The following is a 19,219-nucleotide window of genomic DNA, read 5'->3' on the forward strand; positions in this document are numbered from 1 at the left end:
TTGTATGTTCTCCTGTATTTTCATGGGTTTCCTCTAGGTTCTTTGGTTTTCTCCCACACTCTGAAGACATACAGTACATAGGGAATTTAGATTGTGAGCCCCAATAGGGACAATAATAACGTTGTCTGTAAAGCGCTGCGGAATTCGATGGCACTATATAAATAAGCATAATAAATAATATTAAAGAGAACCTGTTTAATTCAGGATACCAAAATCATAGGCAGAATGAATCAAAGCTCGGCTGCATGACTGCCGTCAGGTTTATTTGTCTTCAAAACACTTTGGTGTTTCAGAAGAAATACAATTTGAAGATCAGGCGAGGAACCATAGCCACAGATCAGACTAGTCTGGTGCCGCCCCTGGACGGCTTTTTCCAGCCGCTACAGATGATTGACAGGTCTATTGCTCTCGTCACTGGCTTGGGTCTAACTCTATTTTCTATGAAATGCTGAAGAATATACTAATATAACTGTCTGCAATTATGTTGCCAGGTTCTGATTCATGCTGCCCACGGCTTGGGAAGCATAAACTGCATTACAGGTTCCCTTTAAAGCAACATACAACTACTTCATAAAACTAATATATAACTATGTAACTATATAACAATAGTAACAAACTATGGCACAAAAAATAGTACACAGTACAACTATATAAAATTAGTATAACATTATAACATATAGAATTCTATAAATCTAGAATAATACTATGGCATAAAAAAGTATAAAACCAATTGAAAACTATATTAAACCTGTGTATAACTATATAATAAAACTAGAATATAACTATAAATTACCAGTATAAAACTATAACATGAAACAACTATAAAATTATAATTAAAAAAACTAGCATACAAATATATTAGGTTTGTACATAACTAAAGATTAAACTACTATACACTACAACTGTATATTATTAGTATAAAACTATAGAATAAAAATAATATAGAACTATATAAAACTAGACTTAAATTATAGTATAAAACTCTAAACGTCTAGTAATGAGTAATCATCAGGGTCTGCAATAGAAGACTATTCATGACTTCAATATGTCTTAAAAAGGCCAATGAAGTGAACATTTCCAGCCCATATTTATTTTAATTGGCATTACTAAAAGGGGTTATATTGAAAAATTTTGAAACATCTGCTGTATTTTGTGGCTCCTTGCAGGAATTTTAATCTAATAGTTCTGTAATATTTAGGACAGTAGTCTTTATTGCACAGAAGCATATACAATAGATCCAAAATTGATAAGATAGCTAGGCTGTATTGCAAAAGTCCAGTCGAAAAAAAGTAATCTGCCCTCCCCGACGTTATCCACTTTTGTACAATCTAAAGCATTTGGGTTTGAGCAGAAGTAAATCTGGAGATCTTGGATAAGGTTGCATTGAAGTTCTCATATTTTAGGGAGGTCGATGAGACACCTTGTCAAGTGGAGGGTTTCTAAAAATAATTAAAAACATTGGCCGCTTCTCGTGGCATTTACAAGAAGCTGGCAGTGATGGGGTCTCTGGCAATTGGCAGCTCAAGGAAATACTTGGAACCAGAAGGAGAGGCATTAGATGTCAAAGCCTGAGCAGTGCGAGAGAGTGGTGTCTGCGATTACAGATAATACAGGACAGATACAACATGTCAAGGAAGGAAAAGTCCAGGCTATTGAGTAAAGAGCCCAGAATGAGGATGTGAGAGGCCGGGGATATACAGGACGTGTGCCCAACGACAGAATCAGCTGAGAGAAGAGCAGGACATTTCCCAGATAACAGAAAATGGACACAGAGATAAGCTGAGAATGTCTTCTCCAGGAAAAATTTGAACACAATGATGAAAGAGTAAATTTTTGGCATGATGTCGTGTGTCAACGAGGATATAGAGGGAAACTAGATATCAAACTGTAACGCCACGTCCTAACCTGAATGTGGATCTATGTTTGGGCGCTAATAAAATAGAATTGTTTGTGATTTTGTGTCATCGCTATTATAAAGTGCCAACTGCTACAGAATATGTCGGCACTATCTAAATAAGATTATTGTTAAAATTATTATTATTATTATTATTACTATCAATTCTGATGTGATATTGTATATCACAAGAATTCGTCACACAAAAAGTCAAAATTAAAATTTTTCTAGTATAATTTATATATATATATATATATATATATATATATATACATATGTGTGTAAATATATATATATATGTGTGTGTTATACTATATACACACATATACTGTATGTTAAAAATAATATATATTGCTATTTTATTGTATATATCTGCAGTATCTTTAGATATATATAACAAAACAATATATATAAATATGTCTATATGTACACACATATAATGATATATATTCATATTACATATATATATATATATATATATATATGCTGTACATCTATATAAATATAACAGAAAGTTGAAAAGCAACACTTGCAAGCGGTATGTGGAAAATGGGTTCCAGACCTTCCAAGCATGGATCAATTTTTGTATTTTATATTTTATCACTACATTTTTTATTATTTTGGGGGGATTATTTACTTCTTTTTTATGGGGGGGGGGGGGTGATATATAGTATATCGGTTTAATTTGGCTTCTGAATGTCCTTTTTTGCTATCTTAATACTTCACTGCTCTAATATATTTCCCATGTCTTTCTGCTTCAGTTGCCAATTAGCTTCTGATAAATCCTGTAATGAAATCAGCATGTAGTCGTCTGTGTCCTTCTGCTTTCCTAAATTAGCCCTTTCAATGTAACGGGTTGAGCATTTAAACATATGTTGGAAGTATGTCTCCAGATATATGATTCCATATCAATACGACCAATGGGAAAAAAAAATGGGGAAAAAATGAAAATAAAATATTTCATTTTTGAAACTTACTTTAAAGAACAAGGTAATTCATAATTTAATTTTCTTTAATGTTTAGATTATATTTTATTTTTGCAGGCCTAAAAAAATAAACTACCGTAATAATAAACATAATAATCTCTGTAAATTGAATCATTTCAATTTAAATCTATATTGTGTTGGCCCAATGGTAGAGACATGGTGATAATAATAATAATAATACTTATTTTGGAGTCATCTAAAAATATATTTCTAAGTTTATTTCCTATATTAATTACACAACTTTATAATTTTAATAATTTTATGTTAATATATATATTTTTTAATCTTTTTTAGTTTAGTGTGGCATTCAAAGGCTATAAAGATGTATGATATGAATACTGAGTCAGTGGACATGTAGGGAATATTGTATACACATTGCTCTGTAAACCATGAAGGTTTTCTGACTATATAAGGTTTGCTTTTGGATTCTTACCCATTGAATTAGATAAACTTTTTACTTTTGCGGTTGCTTTATGCATTTTGTGTGCGACAAACTAAAATCACCAAATCCCTATGTAACGTAGCCTTCGTGGAATAAGGGATGTCGTAGTTTGCATATACTTACAGGCCGATGACAGCTGAATAATGAAGTCTATTTTGTGTTTTGTTCAAAAGTCTTGTTGGCCCTTTGTGTGGAGTCTGACCTTTGCTTCTTTTTGTCATGTAAGGGCAGCTGTGTCATTTTAATTTGCAGTAATGTGGAATGCCGGATTGACATGAAATGGCTGGTTATGGCTGCGAGAAGACTTACGAGAAGTTCACTTGAAAATCGTGTATTATTTGCTATCATAAGTTAAACCTTTGGAATTAATATTACCGTCTGTCTTTGAAGACGCCTTGAAATAGACAGTCGAGACGCAGGCAGACACAGCAAAAATGAGCAAAAATAGCAAATCCAAAAAAATACCAGGCTTAGGCTGCTGCACACTGACATTGTGCAGACAGTTGTTCATATTCTTGCCTTCCTTTACTATGTATATGCTCCATTAATGGCTTTCGGGGTATTATTCCATTTGACTTCTACAGTAGCAATAGTTTCCAGACAATAACATAGGATTAATAAAATGAATATAGTGTTCATATTACCAGACAAGTGAAACCAGATAGAAACGTTAGAAAATAAGGGCACTGGAGAGTTTCTAGTTCTAACCAGGTAATAGATCGCGTATTAGACTTGAAGTTTTTACTAATCATTTTTGGTTGTGTCAGCGCTAGATTAGGTTTAACATGGGACAGTACGCAGCACACAGACCTTCACCTCCCCTTAATAATTCACGGCTGTATAAATACTGTACTCTTCCTGGATTAAATTTAGCAAAACCTCCAAGAGGCCCGTTACTTGGTGGAAATATAATCATTATGCGAGATTGGATTATAAGGATATAATGTACAATAGAAATGATTATAAGGATATAAGTCCATTATGAAATTGTGGGAAATTGCCTAATTTTTTACCAAGAAAAAATAAATAGTGAATTCATACAAAACAGAGCTGGGTATATGAATGTGACCTCCATGCTCCGTTTGTTTAGAGTCACTACTCTATAGAGATGAGGGACTATATATGCAGGATCCTGGTCTAGTTGCCACATCAGTATTACCTGGTCTGATGTGACGTCATCATTGCGGCGGGACACACACACAGGCCGACTAACCAAAAAAGGAGCTATGAATGCCAGCAAGAAGGAGGCAGTACATAGGGGTCCGAACTGGAAGCCACAGAATATTGATATGGCCGCTGGTCCTGGGTCCCGAAGATTGATTTTTTTTTTCATCTCTACTGCTATAATATCGATACAGATTTTCTACATGCCATTTTCATGGCTTTGGATTAGGGTGGCTAAATTCTCACCTAGGTTATCAAAAATTCTAAAGTTCCAATCATTAGATTGTGGTCGAAACCTGTCAATTTGATGGGGGGTGATTGGTCAACAATCAAATTTGTATGATTGCATCACAGTTTTTTATTTATTTTTTTATTTTTATTCTGCCTTCGGCTCGATCTTGAACCATGATGACTTGATGGAGGAACCGTCTGAAGGAAGATCGATCCACCAGGGCTTTCTCCGCTGTTATCTTGATAGTAACAAGCCAACGGGTGCCGGTCTTTCTTTTCTCCTTGTTTCTTCTATTCTTCCAACCATTATATCTTTCTCAAGTGATTATGCTCTTCGTATGATGAGTCAAAATAGGCAAGCATCACAGCAGTCATCCAAATATCAGATTTTTGCCTAATCCTTTCTGAAGTAAACTGTCCGACTGAGCTTGCATGTTTATTGGAAGGTCGTAGGAGATTTTTTGCTCATTGGTCAGTCAAAATCTCTCTTTTGTGTAAAGCCAGCTTCAAAAGATTGTTCAAATTTTTTTAAAAATGGGCTAAAGGAAGGAAAAGCATTAAAATAATATAACATGCCAATACTCACCCATTCAATCCATCATTGCTGTAGCAATTCGGTGGTCTCTTCCAGTCCTGCACCGATGAAGCCCATTATTCGCGTGACCATTGGCATTCCGCCAATGGCATCAAGACACATGAACACTAAGAGATCCATATGCGGGAAGGTCCCAATGCTGAACAGCCGCTCCTCCTGCCTAGCTTCCTCCAACTTATCCCAACATCCGCCATATAAATTTACAACACAAGTTAACAAGATTTGTATGGAGCAGGTTCACATATCTGTTTTACACAGCAGACACCCACCAGTAACTGCTGCAATTGGAACTAGCTTTGATCGCAGCATTTCAACCCCTTTTATGCCATAGGAAATAAAGACTATGGCATCTAAGTTGATAAATTGAAGCCTTTGCCACCTCAATTGTGCTCCAAGATCCTGGTGGGTTGTTTAATGGCAGTTTCGGGCATATAAATGGATTCCAATTTGAGCCCCAGATTTCTATGTATGCACATATATGTAACATGTTTGTCACCATTGCAGCTAATGCTTACCTCAGTGGTCATGTGTCATGCGTACTAACATGACGGCCAGTGATTGAGTGATGGACATGACGTAATTGTCACGGGACCTGCAGTGCTGGAATGCAGGGGATTTATTGGGTGATTGATTTCCTGACCTTTGCCCACTTTTTAAAAATGCCCCAAAAACCTTTAAGATGGGCTGCTCACCCTAGATGGAGCTGAATTAAAGAAACACTCCCATAAACATTTGTATCCTCTTAATATATTGCAGTAATCACTTTATAAAACTGTGTGCTTACAATTTCTCATTTTGCCTTTTGACCCAGTTAATTATTTTCTTTTCCATTAGATCTATGACATCACATGATTAATAACTGACTAACTGAATCCTACTAATATCTATGTAGAAACAATCAATTTTCCATGCATGACTCATGAGTCACTTTAATAATCCTGGGGAGGAGGGAGCAGTAGGGTCAGGAGTTGAAAAGGGGAACGATAAATGTAGGGGCAAGAGACTTCCTTTTTCTACATAGAACAGAGAAAAGAGAAGCAATAACTGGGTAGAAAGGCAAAATGAGCAATTGTAAGTAAACAGTTCTGTATAATATGATGACTGCAATATATTAGGAGGATAAAATCTTTGATGGGAGTGCTTCTTTAATAGTTTAATTGATTCAGTAACAAATAAATGGATGTTTTGACTACTTTATAGGAAAGGACCGATGATGTATATTTGTTGAGGAGGGCACATTCTTTTTATATGGGAGAGGACTGGCAACAATAATAACATCCAACCATGAGTCACAGATGAAAAAAGTGATGTGATCATGTGTTTATTGTAGCTGCCTGCTGAGGATCTTGGTGCAATATGTCCTTACGTTATGTTTTTATTATTCAGTGTTTGCTCTCCGTATTTTTATGTTTCTGGTTAGTGTTTTATAGACAGCCGCTGTGATGATAAGTAGAGCTGATATATGTTCTTACACAATAGATTTCCTGCCATGGGAATAACTAAGAGTACGTTGAACTTTCATATCTTTTTCTTGGTTGTTATTTTACAGTCCCCTTAGGTTCATGGCATACTATATAATCACTATCTTAAAGTGCACCTGTCACCTGCGACGTTTGGATGCAGCCATCTTGTTTGATGAGTAAATATCAATTTAATGGTCCAATATGCCTCCAAAATAATGGAAGCCACCCCAGACAGGTGCCATTACTGCAGTAAAGTAATAATAAGAGGGTAATAGAAAAATGCCTAACAATGTGAATACGTACTAAAACACCTTTGTCCCATATGGGTAGTTATTTGCTTAATAAAACACTGCTTAATGGAGTAGTTTACTAGCCACTAAGTGCTTTTTATTTACTTATCGAAAAGTGCTAAAGGCAAAAGCAGTGCGGGGAAATCACTGTCATCCCAGAGAACTGCGCACATAAAAAGTAAATTGGCTTCACGTAAGGCTGTCCGGATATAATTTGGGAAAAATACTATGGCCGCATCCATATTCTACAACTAATTTTCAGTTAGTTGTTCTTTTGAATTCAAATTATTGAGTAATGCCTGTTCAAGATATTGTAATAACACTTTTATAGGGGTTGTCCCAAAAAGAGAACCCCTGTCCATATGCTTCTTTGGGCATTTATGGAAATGCCCGGCGGCCTGCTACTTGTATCTAGTGGTTTGCAGGGGATGCTAGGATGAGATCTACAGTAAATGGCTACCAAGTAATACTACATTTTTAATTCAGTGGCCTGGTTGTCTGTGGTTTCACCATGAAAAATGGGCTTTTGTTGGAGGTGTCGGGAGAAGGTCACAAGATGATCAGCTGTTCGCCACTAGGGATGGTTGAGTTTAGACAACCCAAATTCATATGCCCTATTAGGGCTTTTTCAGTTAATGAAGGGGGTTCTTTAGTTTGAGAGCCCTATTAAAAGGAATTTCCGGTTTTGAAAAAAAAAAACAATCCCCAATTGCAGTTTGTTTTAAAAAGAGCAAACAACACTTTACTCCCTCTGACCTGGTCAGTGCTGAGTCTTGACCGCTGTCTCTGTGTGTCTGTTATTGCCGGCAGCGCTAACGTCACATCAACAGCGCTGCAGCCAATGAGTGAGCTCAGCATCTCTGCCCGAGTTGACAGAATGAGCCACTAAGAGCCACTGAGCTCAATGATTGGCAGCAGTGCTGTCGACATGATGTAAACACTGGAGACAATAGCAGACAATAGGAGCAGTGGTGGAGGAAGGGTGCATAGACAAACTGTAACCGGGGAATAGCAAAACCCCTTTAAGTAGCCAGAGTAGTGCACTATTACATAGAAGTACTCTCTATATACTACTCTACAAATAACTACCATCTTATAATATTCAGTTTTCTTCAGGGGTATATTTTTCTTACCCAAGACATAGAAGAGATCCACAAAGATTAAAATATAGTTTATTTGCTGAATATATATAAAAAAATAAATCTAGGGAATGCCTCAAAAAAGGGACACACTACATGACTAACATCAATTATAACGAGCTCTTCGATATAGCATAGTGTTAGAACAGGAGGGATCGTTATATAATAGACCAAGTATTCATTCATGCTTAAATGCTGTCCAAAATACAGGTTTGTTAATGTTATCTAGTGTTGCAGTAGTCATACAGTCAAAGAGAATGTCAGGCGTTGTGTCCTTCACCCTGACGCGCGTTTTGCCTAGCTTCTTCTAAAGGGCGTGCTATACCTAAGCGCTCATTATAATTGATGTTAGGCATGTAGTGTGTCCATTTTTTGAGGCATTCCCTATAATTATTTTTTCATATATATTTATCTAATAAATTATTTATATTTTAATCATTATGGTTCTCTTCTATTTCTTGGGTAAGAAATATACACCTGAGGAAAATTGCTTATTTGACTGTATTATTGATTGAAGTGCCATACTTTAAACTAGATTTGGACTTTGTTGGTAAAGACCTACTATCTGTAGAATCTGATCAAACAGGCTTGACATTTTGGTGGTAGACTTTTCCACCCATGAATAAAATGATTACTATTGGTTTCCTTTTAAATGACGTCCAATTTCCACTACCTCGTTTGCTTACTAGGGTTCTTGCCACTCATTTGTGGAAAGCCAAGGACCAACCAGGACAGAACCCCCTCTGTTATTATCACCAAAGGCATGGTATGCGTTGACTCATCTGGTGAGGTGGATCCTCCAAGCCCAAAGTTGCACACAGGCAATGGGCATCAGAGCTGCAGGCAAGTGAGTCACCTGAGAAATGGGTAGTAGAAGCACTGGAGGATACAGGCAGACAGAAGACCAGGAAGCACATAGCAGAGGTACTGTAGGACGCAGGCAGACAGAAGACCAGGAAGCCGGTAGCAGAGGTACAGAAGGGCACAGAAAGACAGGACTCAAGAACACTAAATGTCTTAATATCAAGACACAGACATGTCTTGGTATGCTATGAATAGACCAATACAAATAATCACATGGGAGCACGCCGGGCCACCTGCAAAGCCTTGACATTGAGTACAACAAAATTCAGTAGACCGGAATGAGATGGCCAAAGCCTAAATCCAGCACAGGTGTGTAGCACTGTGATATTTACACCCTTGAAAGTAACCACTTTAAGATTAGCTATACACATCAGATTGCATTCACCTATCTCTTCTAATTCCCTTAGACACCTCTACATTTTTATTCAGTCTATCCAATTCTTATTTCCTCCATCACCATCTGTCATGGGAGAATCTGAAGACCCTTATACAAATTCTATTCTCTTTTATTGTGAACATTTTAGCAAGTTGAAGATGAAATACTCTCTAAAAGGCATAAAGTTAAAGATAACACATTTCCTTTGTATTTTAGGCAAAAGAAGATATTTTCATATTTTACATGTTAAAAATTACAAAAAGGAAACTATGCCGATGCAAAAGCTTAGGCACCCTGCATTGTTAGTACCTAGTAGCACCCCCTTTTGCAAGTTTCATAGCTCGTAAACCCTTTTTGTAGCAGGACAAGAGTCTTTAAATTATTGCTTGAGGAACTTTCATCCATTCTTCCTTGAAAAATTCTTCCAGTTCTGTGAGATTCCTGGGTCATCTTGCAGACACTGCTATTTTGAAGTCTAGCCACAGATTTTCAATGAAGTTCAGATCAAGGGACTGTGAGGGCTATTGTAAAACCTTCTGCTTGCACCTTTTGAAGTAGTCTATTGTGGATTTTGACGTGTGTTTAGGATCAATATCTATTTGATGAAGCCATCCTCTTTTCAACTTCAGTTGTTTTACAGATGGTGTTATGTTTGCATCAAGATGTTGTTGAAATTTTATTGAATCCATTCTTCCATCTACCTGTGAAATGTTCCCTGGGCTATGGACTGCAACACAACCTCAAAGCATGATTGATCCACCCCCATGCTTAATGGCCGGCAAGATGTTATTTTCCTGAAATTCTGTGCCCTTTTTTTCTCCACATGTACCTTTGATCATCGTAGCCAAAGAGTTCTATTTTAACCTCATCGACCCACAGGATTTGTTTCCAAAATGCATCAGGCTTGTTTACATGTTCTTTCGCATACTTCTGACATGAATTTTATGGTGAGGACGCAGGAGAGGTTTTCTTCTGATGACTCTTCCATGAAGGCCTTATTTGTCCAGGTGCCTCTGACCAGTAGAACAATGTACCACAGCTCCAGAGTCTGCTAAATCTTTCTGAAGGTCTTTTGCTTTCAAGCGGGAGTTCTGATTTGCCTCTCTAGCAATCCTACAAGCAGCTCTCACTGAAATTTTGCCTGGTTTTCCAGACCTTATCTTGACCTCCACTGTTCCTGTTAACTGAGCAGTTTGAGCAGAGGAAAGGCCAACTTGAAAATGTTTTGCTATCTTCTTATAGCAATCTCCTGCTTTGTGGGCCTCAACCTTTTTCATTTTCAGAGTGCTAGGCTGCTGCTTAGAAGAACCCATGGCTATTGTTATTTGGTACCAGGTTAGAAGAGGCTGGGTTTTATAAAGCTGGGAAATTTTCATCACCTGGCCTTTCCTAATGATGATAGTGAACAAGCCATAACTCTAACAGGCTAATTAAGGTCTGAAACCTTGATCCAAGTTATCTGAACACACAAATCTCCAAGGGTGCTCAGACTTTTACAGCGGCCCATTTTCCTTTTTGTAATTTTTAAAATGTAAAAAATTTTTATGGTGAGGACGCAGGAGAGGTTTTCTTCTGATGACTCTTCCATGAAGGCCTTATTTGTCCAGGTGCCTCTGACCAGTAGAACAATGTACCACAGCTCCAGAGTCTGCTAAATCTTTCTGAAGGTCTTTTGCTTTCAAGCGGGAGTTCTGATTTGCCTCTCTAGCAATCCTACAAGCAGCTCTCACTGAAATTTTGCCTGGTTTTCCAGACCTTATCTTGACCTCCACTGTTCCTGTTAACTGAGCAGTTTGAGCAGAGGAAAGGCCAACTTGAAAATGTTTTGCTATCTTCTTATAGCAATCTCCTGCTTTGTGGGCCTCAACCTTTTTCATTTTCAGAGTGCTAGGCTGCTGCTTAGAAGAACCCATGGCTATTGTTATTTGGTACCAGGTTAGAAGAGGCTGGGTTTTATAAAGCTGGGAAATTTTCATCACCTGGCCTTTCCTAATGATGATAGTGAACAAGCCATAACTCTAACAGGCTAATTAAGGTCTGAAACCTTGATCAAAGTTATCTGAACACACAAATCTCCAAGGGTGCTCAGACTTTTACAGCGGCCCATTTTCCTTTTTGTAATTTTTAAAATGTAAAAAATGACAATATATATATTTTTTGCCTAAAATACAATGGAAATGTGTCATCTTTAAGTTTAGGCCTTTTAGATATACGGTAATTTAATCTTCAACTTGTTTAACTCTTCACAATAACAATAATTTTGACAAGGGATGTCCAAACTTTTACATGCCACTGTATTTGTCAACGAGAAATGACCATGATGGGAATTTCTTGGCCAATTTCTGTCTTGTTCTGTTTAACTGCTATACGGTGATTACTGCTCCATCTCAAAGTACATCTAAAACAATTATTCTGCAGGTATCATCCAAAGAAAAGAGCGCACACCCACCGTTCATCTGCTCTGCAAACACTTCCCAGTACTTGAAACAGATGTAGGAAAGAAACAAAAATAGAGGTTACTAGAAATCCCAGGAGCCGATCACTGGTGCAATTAATTTCATATTACCAAACTGAAGGGAATGTTTCTGTACTGTCACATTTAATACAAAATATCAAAAATATAGAATTTGGGTTTCGCCAACAATTACATGATAATTGGATAAATAATCAGACTCATAAAAATGTATTTATATACTGCGACAGCATATTCCTCAGTGTTATACATAGAGGAGTCAGGTATTAAAAGAGTATTTTAGTTTTATTGCATAAATGCCAAAGATTGTTATAGCCTAAAATACACAATGCAACAAAACAGGAACATTCTGATTTTTACAGAAACTTCCCATAAAGAATATTGAAGAAGATGTTGTGGCATTGCAGAACTTACCGATTGCCGTCTTCACCAATTCCCAGCGCTGCTCCGGTCCTCTTCTGGCCCATGTGACCTAATAACAGACTAATCGGTTAATACAGGGGTTTCAGCGTGAACCCTTTTCCCTGTGTGCGCCATCAAAGCTGAAGAGCGGTCACATGGGACAGGAACGGACTGGAAACCCGGCAGTAATAAGTATTTTAATGCACTTGCACAGAATTACATAGGTAACTAAGAGGAATTCCAATATAAAAATGTTAATGAATCTTTTTCTTTAATGCATTTACATTGCTTCACAAGGATCCACCATAATCTACATTAAATTAATGATACAATATTACTTTAAAAAAATTAAAAAATTTTATTTAATTTTATTTATTGGTAACATTGGTAAAACATCTAACCTCAATTATCGTAAATCTATTTAACTTGCTTTGTCTTAAGGCCCCTATGCACATCAATAATTAAAAGTTGTCAGAGCTTGCCAATTTTGATGGGATCATTCGACCATTTAAGGTGTATAGAAGCCTTCCGACTGTCCCCCCAACAAATTACATTGGAGGACGTAAGGATCAGACGATTGGATTTCGGTCACCTGATATTTTTGTCTGGTCAGGAGATAAGTAACTGTTAGATGATTCTAGCAGCATAAAATAATAAAAATAATAATCAACCATCATGAGAGGGGGGATAGATGGAAGTAGTGAATGGGACACACACACGCAAACATAAAATGGCTTTGATTAGTGAACGTGATAGGCCGCTCTGAACAAATGTGTTTTGAGCGAGCGCCTAAAACTGTACAAATTGTGGATGGTCCTAATATCTTGGGGTAGAGCATTCCAGAGGATTGGTGCAGCACGGGAGAAGTCTTGGAGTCAGGAGTGGGAGGTACGGATTAGTGCAGAGGTTAGTCAAAAGTCATTTGCAGAGCGCAGAGGTCGGTTAGGCCGATAGACAGAAATGAGGGAAGAGATGTAAGGGGGTGCCGCACTGTGGAGAGCTTTGTGGGTGAGAACAAGTACTTTGAATTGTATCCTATAATGATTGGGCAGCCAGTGTAACAATTGGCGAAGAGCGGACGCGTCCGAGTAACGATTAGCCAGATGGATGACCCTGGCTGCTGCATTAAGGATGAACTGGAGAGGGGAAAGTCGAGTGAGGGGGAGGCCAATTAATAGAGCGTTACAGTAGTCCAGGCGGGAGTGGATGAAGGCGACAGTGAGGGGTTTTGTTGTTTCCATGGTGAGAAAAGGGCGGATTCTAGGGATGTCCTTTAGGTGTAAGCGGCATGAGCGGGCAAGAGATTGTATGTGGGAGGTGAAGGAGGTTAGAAGATAGCGGGAGCAGAAGAAGTTCAGCTTTGGAGAGGTTGAGTTTCAGATAGAGAGCGGACATGATATTGGAGACTGTGGACAGACAGTCAGACAGAAAACAAAGGAAAGTTTGGCTGAGTGAAGGGTTCCTGTGTATGCCAGATTTAGGAAAGATAGCCGTCGAGGATAGAGTGAAGGATGAGGTAGTTAGAATTCAACATGCCTGACCCTTTTGTTCTCAGGGAAAATGAACCACCTACAGAGAAGTCTGACTTAATTAGTGAAAAGTGCAAGTGCTCGTTACTCTAGTTTACCAAGGGTGCTCGAGAATGCACCAAGTTTCACCGGTGCTCGATTGACATGTTCGAGTCCCTGCGGCCACATGTTTTGTACCTGTCTAACAGCCTCGAAACATGTGGCCGCAGGGACTAGAACATGTTACTCAAGAACCCGCGATACTCGGGGAATACCCAAGCACCCACTGGAAACTCGAATAACGAGCACTTGCACGCATCACTATTATTACTATAACACATACACACTCAGTAGAAATTACCGTCACAAAGATCCTCCTGGCTTATCTGATTTTCACTATGGCCAGGTGCAGATGGCGATAGATTTTCCCATCAAATGACACTCTGATCACAGTTTGACCAGAGTGTGATCATAGTGTGATCCAATTCTATCGGATGAGGAGAAAATTATCCATCTTTTCCTGTCTCTCAATGCGTGGAAATCGGACCGCACTCAGATGTCTTCCGAGTGCAGTCCGATGTTTCCCACGCACTCATTGACTTGCATGGCGGAGTGTTATCCGTTCATCAGATCAAAACTTGGGCATGCACTGATTTTTTTCTTTTGACAGACTCTGCCAGAGGAAAAAATTGAACATGTTCACGGCCCCATAGACTATATTGGTCCGATTGCAATCCGATATTTTATTGGTTCCCATTAGGACCAAAAATACACTCGTCTGCACCTGCCCTAATTTTCTATCTGAAGTCATCCATTGGGTCTCTTATAAGATGAATAATATTGAGATCCAGTGGATTACTTTCACCAGCTGATTTGAAAGTGACAAATTTAGCAGAAACACCTTTCATCGATGTTTGAACTAGAGGTTTAAGATATTTATTAAAACTAATTTGTGCACAAGTTGTCACAGCTGTATGCAATATACACGACTGGTGCACTGCTTTGGTATTGCTCACCTGATATACAGATTGATCTCATCTGCTTGTATTGTGATTTTTCAGCTTTATGGATATTGTTATCAAGACAGCAACGACATATCTGACACCCTGACAACCATCATTGAACTGGGTTCCCCTCTAGAGATGATTCAGCTTTTACAATCCTCTTGGGAGGACAGATTCCGGGTAAGTGAACGGTTTAATTTGATTCTAAAAAAAATTCCATTTTCTATTATTGTAACAAACAAAAAAAATTCTTCATTACAAAAACAAAACTCAGGAAAAGATTTAATGTAATAATTTCATTCATCCATTCGAAAAGGGATGCACATAGCCAATTGCAGGAGATATCACATTTTCCACTAGGTAATAGACTGCGTGAATTACAGCACTCCTACAGGACAGATGAAGTATTACAGTTGGTTAGTAAAGATTTGACTACATTGCTGCAGATTTGCTAGTCTTCTCATTAATTATCTCCTGCTGATAGAACACTGTTTTATCAAAACTATAGAAAGCAGCATAGTAAAGGACCGTTGGTGTGCTAATCAACAGCTGGTCGGCAAAATGCTTGCTGGTTGGCCGTCATTAAGTAGCCTGTTTACACAGGTAGACCATGATACAGATGTGTACCGATCACTCTGTAAAAGATCGTTCAGTTCACATAGGCCACCATTATTCTCGGCAGCACAAGTCTTGTTTACATATCCGGAACTATGATCGTTTGTGCAGCACAAAAGATTATTTCACCCTGCAAACGAGTATTTTGTTCATCCATTGGGTGATCGGCAGCCTGTTTAGGCGGTCCAATTATCAGGCATGCTATGAACGATCGTTCATGATAATTGGGCAGTATAAGTTACCCAGTGCTGGAATCCCGGATCTCTACCCTTACAATATGCTGGTCTTAGATTGTCTATAAGAAAAGACTAGTTTACTTTTGCCAATAGCTTTATATAATGGCAACTGGAAATAGGAGTGTGTTGGTTTTGTGTTATTTCCAGTTATATTAATCAAGCTAAATATGCCCAAATTTTTGCCTAATTTGCAGCAAAACGCTGTCTTTCATAACCTGCACCAAGTTTATTATTATTTTATTATATTTAGTGTTTTAGGCCCTTTTTACAACTTGTCAGACTGTGGATCATGACTTCGTCGAAAAGAGATGTGATTTACCAGGAAAGGGGCATTGGCCTAAAGTTCAGCACAGTGCTCCTAAAATTTGCCAGATTTATCGAACAGTGTAAATTTTATGCATTTTAAGACTGTCTAGTCAAAGTTGGCACTCTTTAAGATTTAGACAGCACTGACAAATAAGCCCAAATGTGTTGCACACATCACATTATCCTGTTTTCCCACAATGCATTACTTTTTGTAATGTGTTTGCTTATGTATAATAATGTGGCCTAAAAATATAAAAGGGATCATAGTATTTAAATGGTTATTCCCAAAATATATAGAAGTGCTGAGAGGTGTGATATATAGAGGGGCTGAGAGGTGTGATATATAGAGGGGCTGAGAGGTGTGATACATAGAGGGGCTGAGAAGTGTGATATAAAGAGAGGCTGAGAAGTGTGATATATAGAAGTGCTGAGAGGTGTGATGTATAGAGGGGCTGAGAGGTGTCATATGCTGCAGAATGTTACTGTTATAGAGAGGCAGAAAGAGGACATGTTCTGCAGGATGGGGCTGTGCATAGAGGGACTGAGAGGAGAGATATACTGCAGGATGGGGCTGTGTTTAGAGGGGTTGAGAGAAGTTATATATAGCAAGTTGGGGCTGTGTATAGATGGGGCTGAAAAGGTTTATATGCTGCAGGATGGAGCAGTGTATAGTGGGGCTGCAAGTAGTGATACAGTATAATGCAGAATGAGGCAGTATATAGGGGGCTGAGATGAGTGATATACTGCAGTATGGAGCTGTAGATAAAACAATGGAAAAGAATGATATACTGCAGGATATGTCTGTAAGTAGAGGGGCTGAGTGAAGTGACATTCTGCAGAATGGGGCCATATATAGAGGAACTGAGAGGAGTTGGAGCTGTTTGTTGCCTGCTGCTGAGAGTTCAGTGATGTGAAATTGTAAATGTTCTTCTGTTGATGCACAATACCGCATTTGCAGTTTCACATTATTCACTTCTCAGCAGCAGACAAAAAACACCACTCTGTCTTCACTGCATAGTAATTACAAATTCTACTGTGGAGAAGTGCAGGAGAGTTGAGCTCTGCTATAAACCAGCTAATAATTCTGTTAAGCCACAGTGCAGCTATACTGATGTAGATGGAAGAAGGTGAAATCAGTCAGGCAGGGTACTTGTACAATAGCAGAGAATGCATAGAAACGTATGGTGAATTCTACCTTTAGAATATCAGGAGCACACAGAAGAGGGGGAAGGATCTGCAGCACTGAAGAGAAGCAAGGTGATGCTGGGAAATGTATCCTTAGCAGATAAGAATAGAAGCGACCAATCTGTTTTGTGAAGCTGTATATAGAGAGGGGCAAAGCGAGATGAAAAAATACACAAAGGTACAATGAAGAAACATTATGTGAGGCTTAGTCAAGACCAACAATACCACAATAAGTATGTCTTCACTGTTCACTGTGCTTTGTGAAAAGTATTGCGATTGTGAGATAACGCTGTGATCCTGTTCATTTCCACAATGTTGCATATTGCAGATTTGCCTCAGCTTAGTACGACTGCTGCATTACCTCGCCCATTCCCCGCTTGGCTCCATAACATTACTGGATTTCCGTCCTCGTCAGTTTGTGATCGTTGATGGTGAACTGAAAGTGACTGACTTAGATGATGCGAGCATGGAGGAGACACCGTGTACAAGCAATGAGAACTGCTTTATGGAATTCCCTGCCAGGAACTTTACACTTCAATGTTCTGTTGATAGCAAATGTCAAAACATGAATGAGAAGCGGAACCTCTACAATGCCTACAGGTAAGAGACCACGTGTATGGCCACAGCAAGATGTCTTCAAGAAGGGACTGGCTGGGAATCTTTCCAGGAAACCTGTATGTCATGTTTCTCGTGTCTATGTAAATAATATTTCTTAGATAGATAGATAGATAGATAGATAGATAGATAAATAGATAGATAAATAGAGGATAGGTAGATAGATATATAATAGATAGATAATAGATAGATAGATGATAGATGATAGATGATAGATAGATAGATGATAGATAATAGATATATAGCTAATAGATAGATAGAAACTGTATATAGATAGATAGATAGATGATAGATAGATAGATGATACATAGATACAGTATATAGATAGATAATAGATAGATATACAGATAGATAGATAGATATATAGATGATAGATAATAGATAGATAGATAGATAGATAGATAATAGATAGATAGATGATAGATAGATAGATAGATATATAGATAGATAATAGATCGATATATAGATAGATAGATATATAGATAGATAGATAGTTATGAGGATAGATAGATAGATAGATAGTTATGAGGATAGATAGATAGATAGATAGATAGATAGATAGATAGATAGATAGATAGATAGATAGATAGAAAGCTATGAGGATAGATAGATAGAATACAGTTGTCCCAAGAAAGCTCCGAATTATGGAAGTGGTACACAGGAATCTTCTACAGAACTGATAGATAAGTTAGTAGATAAATGTTATTCAGATAAATAGATATCATGTTTAGTTATTATTAATTTTACTCCTATTATTTGAACTTTTTGGATCTCGCGAATTATGAATTTTCCACATTTTCTGATGTTCCCAGGAAATTCAATTGGCAGCAAAGTAATTTGAATCAAATGTTTCCTATTATGCTATGGTTTCTTTCCATTCCCCAGAGAATAGTAAAAGTAAGATGTAAAAAGAAAAAAAAAATCATGCACACATCACTGCTCACCTGTCCGGGGGTCTCCGCTGCTCCCATCCCGCTGTTCAGCTCTCCACACATTTCCAGCCCGATGTTCACTCTAGGCCAGGATTTTCTGCCATGGGCTCCAGCATCCACAGTGACCTCTCAGGGCCTGCGTGTGGCTGGAAGTTCTGGGCATAGATTGAACACCAACCCGGAGTTTCCGGCTGCAGGCCCCAGAGTTTACTTCAGATATGTCATGTCCTCCCCATTGCATAGTGAACACCGGACTAGAGATGCGGACAGGGAGCAGTGGGGTTGGCCCGAGAGGAGAGCAGTGAGGTGAGTATATTTTATTTCTTTTCAAGTTTAAAAAACCCCTCATACTCACAGCTGCCTTCTCTGTCCACCACCGCAGTTCTTTACCCACTGTCCAGTTCTCCACACGTCCATCATGCCCCATTTCCAGTCCAGTGTAAGCCCTAAGCGGGGAAATCCAGCCATGAGCCCCAGAAGCCTTTGCACATGCGCTGTG

At 38.3% G+C, this 19,219-nt stretch overlaps 1 protein-coding gene across 1 annotated transcript in view; it reads left to right on the forward strand.

Moving 5' to 3' along the window:
• Nucleotides 1–19,219, forward strand: part of PKDCC (protein kinase domain containing, cytoplasmic) — an 86,295-nt gene that overhangs the window by 29,551 nt on the left and 37,525 nt on the right. Inside the window, exons 2-3 of the mRNA XM_077282358.1 lie at nucleotides 14,889–15,011; nucleotides 17,502–17,773. Of these exons, the coding sequence (XP_077138473.1) occupies nucleotides 14,889–15,011; nucleotides 17,502–17,773 (395 nt within the window). The remainder of the gene's footprint in view (nucleotides 1–14,888; nucleotides 15,012–17,501; nucleotides 17,774–19,219) is intronic.

This window comes from Ranitomeya variabilis, chromosome 2, assembly GCF_051348905.1.
Source record: "Ranitomeya variabilis isolate aRanVar5 chromosome 2, aRanVar5.hap1, whole genome shotgun sequence".
NCBI lineage: Eukaryota > Metazoa > Chordata > Amphibia > Anura > Dendrobatidae > Ranitomeya > Ranitomeya variabilis.